General features: G+C 46.6%; 1 protein-coding gene across 1 annotated transcript in view; it reads right to left on the bottom strand.

Annotated features, from left to right (window-relative positions):
• Positions 1–7,349, bottom strand: part of TESC (tescalcin) — a 42,965-nt gene that overhangs the window by 8,776 nt on the left and 26,840 nt on the right. The window contains exon 3 of the mRNA XM_019506677.1: positions 1,301–1,381. Within this exon, the coding sequence (XP_019362222.1) occupies positions 1,301–1,381 (81 nt within the window). The remainder of the gene's footprint in view (positions 1–1,300; positions 1,382–7,349) is intronic.

The raw sequence follows: 7,349 nt of genomic DNA, 5'->3' as shown, positions 1-7,349 counted from the left end.
CACCCCCATTTAGATCTTTAAAAAAAAAAAAAAAAAAAATGACACAACAGCCCCTTAATACCCATCCACAGGCACAACCTGTGATGTGACTCAGCCTGCTCATACAATCAGAGTAATCTATGGCAGCAGGCTCCAGCCCACATTAACTCACATCCAGGCTGCAGACAGACAAAACAACAATACTGATTTAAAATGAGAAGGGAGAAAGGGAGTGGAAGACTTCCCATTTGCAAGCTCAGGTCAGCTAATGTTGCAGCTGTTTCACCCCTCCATTCCTATCTGACAAAATGGAAACTAAGTTGGGGTAGCATACCCCAGAATCAAACAGCTGCTAAATTACCAAGGTTTAGTTTCCACTTATTACAGTGAAGTGTGGACCTATAGGAGCGTAGGGCTGGAAGGGACCTCAGGAGTTCATCTAGTTCAGCCCCTTGCTTAAGGAAGAATCATTCCTGACTAAACCATCCTAGACAAGCATCTGTCCAACCTGTTCTTGAAAATTTCCAGGGTTTGAGATTCCACACCTTCTCTTAGGTAGGCTTTTCCAATACTTACCTACCCTCATAGTCAGGACGTTTTTCTTTATCTCCAACCTAAATTTCTCCTACGGTAATTTGAGGCCATTGTTCCTAGTCTTGTCCTCTATAGCCACAGAGAATAGTCTATCTCCATCCTCCTTATAACTATCATCAGGTATTTGAAGACTGTTAGCAAATCCTCCCTCAGTCTTCTCTTCTCTAGACTAAATAACCCTAGTTCTTTCAGACTTTAACTATAAGTCATGTTTCTCAGGCCTCTAATCATGTTTGTCATTGTCCCCAGGACTTTTTCTAATATGTCCACATCTTTCTTGAAGTGTGGAGTCCAAAACTAGACACGGTACACCACGAGAAGCCTCATCAGTGCCAACAGAGCAAAAGAATCACTTCTCTGATTTGCAAGTGATGCTGGTTAAGAGAATCTAGTGTTATGTTTCGTGAATAGGTAAGAATGAACTAGCTAAGCTGAGACTGAAATGCAGGACATCCTGCCTCCCCACAATTGATATCATTGTTTCAAGTATCTATATCCAGTTATACATACCAGTGTCTTTGTAGTATAAACCATAAAAAGTCCTGCTTAAGGGACAAGCGTGTTCATCCACAGAACAGGTAGAACACAGGTCCACCCGCTGCTGACCTGGCACAACCAGCCATTGCTTGAGATGAAAATGAAGTCTGTTATTTTTTAAGGTCAGCAGAGAAGGACAAATGTGATTACATCAAACCTCCCCGATAGCTGCCAGAAGTGCTCCTCTTACCTCTTGTCAAAAAAGGCATGGACAATTTTTGATCTAATTGGGTTGAACTCTAGGTCAGGGATGTTGTCAAAATGCTCCTTGCTGTAAAACAAAAAAGAAAACATGGAGGAATCAGCTATGCATGGATGAGTCTGAGCATAAGGGAACAACAACTTCTGATACCACTTTAACATAGGAGGACTTGGAGCAGGGAAATCCAGCTGCATTTATATCTCAAGACCAGTTGATCCTTAAGGCAGAGATGGAAAACTTTTATGCAGCCAGCGTCTGCAAGGGCAGACCATCGTTAGCCCATTGCCTGGGGTTTTTGTGGAACGCACATATGGACATTGATTAGGCTCTAACTATGCCAACTAACTGCACATGGGTGGCAATTGTATGCCTTGCTCAGTCTCCTTATATGTTCTTTGAAGGGAGGCAGAGGGAGGAACTGACGGGATTTGCAGGGGGAACCTCTGCCATTTCTGAGCCATAATTGCTGTGTGATTTCAGAAGATTTGGGTTGTGGGGAAGCATGGTGGGCAGGAGGAATTTACCCTTGATGTTGGCACTGTGTACTGAAGTCTTTATATCACACGCTGCTTGCCCTGGAGCTGAAATTCCAAACCTGCACTCAGACAAATAGCTGTCTGGGCTGATGCTAACCTGCACTTAAAACCTTCCAGTCGCAGAGAATCTGCATCCTCAGGAGATAACATGTTTCAGTGCTTAACTACTGGCTCTGAGGATAGCTAGCACCAGAGCCCATGATTGCAGCTGGCTGGGGAATCTGTGATTGCCTAACCTGCACTTTACAACTTCCAAACACTTGACTGGGATGGTTCATACAGGGGGATGAACTAGATCCACGGTGCCTAGACTTTTTGCCCCGCAGGCCATCCAGGTCAGTCCGTGGGCCTGAGCCAGCTGTGTGGGACCTGGAGATTCAGCAGCAGGGGAGTAGCAGCAGTGTTAATTGCCACTGCTCCCACACCACCAAATTTCCATGTCCATGGGGAGCCCCATGGGACAAATGACATGGTGCCATGGGGCAGATCCGGCCTGTGGGCTGGAGGTTGAGCACCCCTGAACTAGAGGACCTGACGAGGCCCCTTTCAGCCCTATTTTTTAAAGTTCCAACTTCACGTGCCCACAAGACTAGCACTCACCTTTATCTTAAGCCACACACGAAACACATTTAGTGACCTCAGGTTAATAACTGGGAGACCTGGCTGAAAATCTTCTGACTAGATGTTATCTGTCAAACAGGAAAACCTTTTCATAGGTTAAACTTTCTGGGGGGATGGGGTGATTTCAACACAGCTTCCTTTTAAGAGAAGTTAAAGACAGTGATTGGATGAGGCGATGCTCTGAACAGAGGGCCTTGATTTTTCAGCTCAACAATATTTTACAGAAGTAATGACATTGGCATAACCTATTTCAATTCCACAGAATCTGTTTTCCAGTTAACCCCAAATTAAATGATTTCTTGGTGAGCTTCATCGTGAGATTTTTTTTCCAAATCAGGATGAAAACAAAGTTGGAAACATTAAAAGTTCCTGCAGAAAATAAGTACTAAGTTTTGAACTAGCTCCACTACTGTTTGTCCCTGTAAAACAGAAGCCACAGCAGTTGCTCGAGACTGGTCAAAGAGGCAGGCAGTGCTGCACAAATGGTAGCAGAGCTGTATGGAGCATCAGGACCGAACCAACAAAAGATGCTGCAGGCCAGAACTGAGGAGTATTGGGGTGGTCTGTGCAAGGACAGCATGTAAGTTGTGCTTTAATGTTCTACTCAAACCATGACTCCCCTTTCTCCGCTTTCATTAAGTGCAAAACCAGGTTCACCTCTACCTCAAGAAGACCCCCCGTTAAAGCGATACATGACCAGCAGCGCGCGTGGAGGTGGTAAACACCACTCAGGTACTGGACAACCCCAACAACTGACAGATGAACGTACTGTGATCACTGGCACAGGAACAGTCAGATCCTACCACTGAATCAAGACAGTCAGGTGTGCTAACAATGAAACCCCCTTCCATCTTGTATACACAGAAATTCTCATGGAGGGGAAATTCTCACCTTACTTTAATCTCTTTGGTAACATGAAGTTTTCCCAGTGCCCTGTATGGTCCTCTCCACACATCCCAGATCAGTCCCTTCATCATGGATCTATCCTACAATGGGAGCTGAGGGAGCTCGTCACCCAGTAGCATCTGATCTTGCAGAACTGCTGCACACTTTGTTCTCCTCGGGGTTAAGAGCCACTGTAGTTGTGGTCCACTCACTATAGGGTTGAGAAAATAGCGTCTCTCTCACTTCCTCCCTCAGTTCTTGTGGTGTCACTCACAATACGCTGTGCTGAGCTTCTTCCTTTCTCCTGCTTGCCTATTCACTCAGCTTCCTTTCTGACTTTTTAACCCCACGCTCCTGGGTAAAAATACAGACCATGCAAAGGGCAGCTTATTAATACAGTATAGCATGAAAACAAGGCTGTTTTAGTCTCCCTGTTACAAACTGCTGATATTTGGTGCTTCTAAAAGTCTCAGCTCCTGCAGCTATGTCATAATGAAGAAAGCTGTCATTAAAAAAAAAATGCCTAGCCCTCATTTTTGGGGCAGAAAACTTTAAAATAGGAACGCAAAAAAAGCACCAACTTTGCAGGGCTGATACAAAGAACCTGACACCTATTATTTGAAGTTGCACAAACTAGAGGGAGCCTTGACTCATGAGTTTCGGCCACTCAGCATTTAGAGTAGTATAGCCAACTCCATCGCTGACCTGGAGCTGCAAGTATAGGCCCCTGGGGAGCAGCTAGGATAAGAGGCAGAGAGGACCCTGCTTTCCACTATGAGCATGGGGGTACTCTTCTGTCTGCTCTCCTGGGGAGTATTTTTATTTCACTGCCACTGTGGCCCTTCTTGCATGACCTGCTTGCAGGAAGGGCTAGGAGGAAGCTGTGGCTACACACACACGGGTGTGCATATATCACGCAGTGAGCTAACAAGAGAACAGACCCTGGGGGACAGTGTGAATCATCTCTAGAGATAGCACTTGTAATTTTCCTACCTTTCTGCAGCTGGCGTCAGCTGCTACTGTCTGGATAGTGATCTGCAAGCGCCTAATGAGAATCACAAACAGTGCTCTAGGGGAGAGGTAAGGAGCAGGCCTGGCTATATTTGGAGAGAGAGAGAGAGAGAGAGACCTCTCCAGAGCAGCTCATTATCCCTGAGACGGGATCTCTTATCAGGGTGTTTTGTTAAGTCTTGGGGGAAGGGAAGGCACCTGCCCAATTTACAACCTTCCTCCCTGCCTTTCATTAGAAACATGACATGCAACATGCTTTAGGCAGCTGAGCTCAAAGAAAAGACTTGAAGCCAGTCACTCAGAACAGGCTAACCTAGTTTCCCTACAGCAATCACTGCTCTCAAGAAGAAATGGGGGTGTAAATCCCAGTTGGGGCTGAAAAAGCAGATGCAAATCTTTCAACATAAAGACTCACAAGAAAAACTCAAAGTGGGAAGGAGCTGGGTTCGAGTAGGGGGCTGGGTGTCAGGAGTCTCAGTCTGTCACAGGACATATGTGGAGCTGGTATTATGAACAACGTAGGATCCAATTTTGTAGGTGTTGTATGTAGTTGGGTTAGCAAGGGGAAGTTACTGTAGATGGGTCTTTGAATTTCCTGTATGACTACTGATCCAAATCTTAGTGCGAGTCAGGAGAACATTTATTATATGTCTCTAATGCTGGAATTCAATGGTGACTATTCAAGAACACAACGCAAGGGCTTCTCATATAAGAGCACCCCTGCAGACAAGTACAGAACAGTCATGTACTGCCAGACTTCAGGCCAAAGAAAGACAGTAATTTTGCCAAGCTGGGAGCATGGGGGTCAAAAAGGCATTTAGGACCACCTTCTCTTCCTTGGAGGGCTTTTCAGCTGCCAGTGAGCTCTGGATGGGAGCCAGCCTGACATACAGAAGCTCTGCAGAAGAATACATAGAGTTCGTTCTTACAGTGTCCCCCCTGGGGAAGATGGGGAAAAAACGGTCAGCAAGACATCTGAAACAGTATGTAGGGCTGTAAGCACAGGGCCTTTCTGAAATACTTTTGGTGTAAATGAATGGTACAGTGCTTTAAATGGTACCTTAATTTATCACTGCCATTGTCCCCAATGGAACAGGCCTCTAGGGTCATACCTGAATCAGACCTGCCCAGGTACTCACTGCCTGACCTGTGAGAGTCGGGGGGGGTGGCGGCAGATTGTACTAATGAGACTGGGAGGGCTCGGAGTAGCAGTTTGCTCAGTAACTGTGACATCCTGGTCTGATCATCAGCCCACTTCCCAATGCTTTCTTGAAGAGCTTGGAAGATTTGGAGTGAGGCTATGGTGGACATAGACTCACGCAGGGGTTGGCAGTGAAAAGAGACTTAGTCATCTGCTCCATGGGGGAAATCTACCCCAACTGACATCCCACAACAAATGAGGCATCATGAACTCTGGGCAGCTCACTTAGGAACAGGCATCCCACATCTGGGGCTCTGGTACAACAATGTCTATTTTAACTATGGATTGGTGAACTTTTTTGGTTTAGTTTATTTACTAATAAAATGCAATTTGGGTAGACCTAAAACTACACTCAGAGTTTGGGGCAAATTCACAACCTTTTAAGTGGGGGGAAAAAAAAAAACCAGACTAATTTCATAAACCAGAAGAGAATAAGAAGGTGGTTTGTCTCGTTGCTTCCTCCGTGACTCAGAAGCACAGTTGTTCGGGTAGTCACTACCTCAGGGGACTTGAATCAATGGCTTCCACTAGCCAGAAGAGCACCCTGTCAGGTTACTGTGTATTCTGGGGCGAAATGGGTCTCTCTGCTGTTGAAGCCGTTCCACTTCACATAGAGTAATTTGAATTTCCAGAGCAAGTTGGCAAGAATGTACCCAGGGCCCAGTCCCTGCTGCAGTGATCCTACTTCCGTTCTCCTCGGAGGCAGGAAGCATGGCTTCAAGTGCCCTGAGGCGGAGGAAGGATCTGAACCTGGCTCTCTCACAAGGAGGTAAGTGCCGTGATCACCAGGCTCCTGCAGAAAACCCCATCTCCTCCCTGTCAGGAGTTCTTCAAAGGGCACCTCCCTCTTTGGTGCTTTGTGTCAATGCCAGAAACAGAAACAAAACATTGTTTCAGGTTGGTCCCACAGAGTGATTGTCAATGGAGCCGAGTCAGTACCCTTTAATATAGTCATAAACAATCTGGATTTGGGTGTCAGAAGTGGACTGGCTAAGTTCACAGATGACACCAAATTATTGGGAAGCTCAGTCACTCTAGAGCAGGTGGCCAAAATGTGGCCCGCGGGCCAGATGCGGCCTGCCAGGCCATCCTATCCAGCCCACGGGGCCCCTAAATATTCATTTTCTAAAATTTTTATCTGCCCCTGGCTGCCTGTCATGCAGCCCTTGATGGCTTGCCAAAACTCTGGCCCTCCACCTGAAATAATTGCTCTAGAGAATAGGCTGGGGATTCAGGCCGACCTGGACACGCTTGCCAAGTGGATGGATCAAACCTGATGACATTCAACATAGAGAAATGCAAGGTGCTGCACCTCGGGAGAAAGAACCCACATCATGCCTATAGGCTCGGCAGTGCTATACTCGTTAGCACCACGACCGAAAGAGCCTAGGGGGCTACTATTGACCACAAGGTGGATATGAGCCACCAATATGATGCTTGCAAAGCAAATAAAAGTCAGCAAAGCAAATAAAACCCTGGCTTGCATCTACCAATGCATCTCAAGCAAGACCCAAGATATCATTCTCCTGCTTTATTTGGCCTCCGTGAGACTGCGGCTGGAGTACTCATCCAATTCTGGGCTCCACACTTTAAAACGGACAGGGAGAAGCTTGAGAGAGTCCAGAGGAGAGCCATGCGCATGATCAGAGGTGAAGAGAATAGGCCTTACGAGGACAGTCTGAGGCAGGGGACTCTTCAGCATGGAAAACCACAAGCTCAGGGGGGACTTGGTGGCAACCTATAAGTACATGGGGGGGGGGGGGCCGGGTGGGGGGGGAACAGT

The sequence above is a fragment of the Gavialis gangeticus genome, unplaced genomic scaffold, assembly GCF_001723915.1.
Source record: "Gavialis gangeticus isolate Ggan-Ray unplaced genomic scaffold, GavGan_comp1, whole genome shotgun sequence".
Taxonomy (NCBI): Eukaryota; Metazoa; Chordata; order Crocodylia; family Gavialidae; genus Gavialis; species Gavialis gangeticus.
The sequence above is the reverse complement of the archived record's forward strand: the minus strand, read 5'-3'. Positions and strand labels throughout refer to the sequence as shown.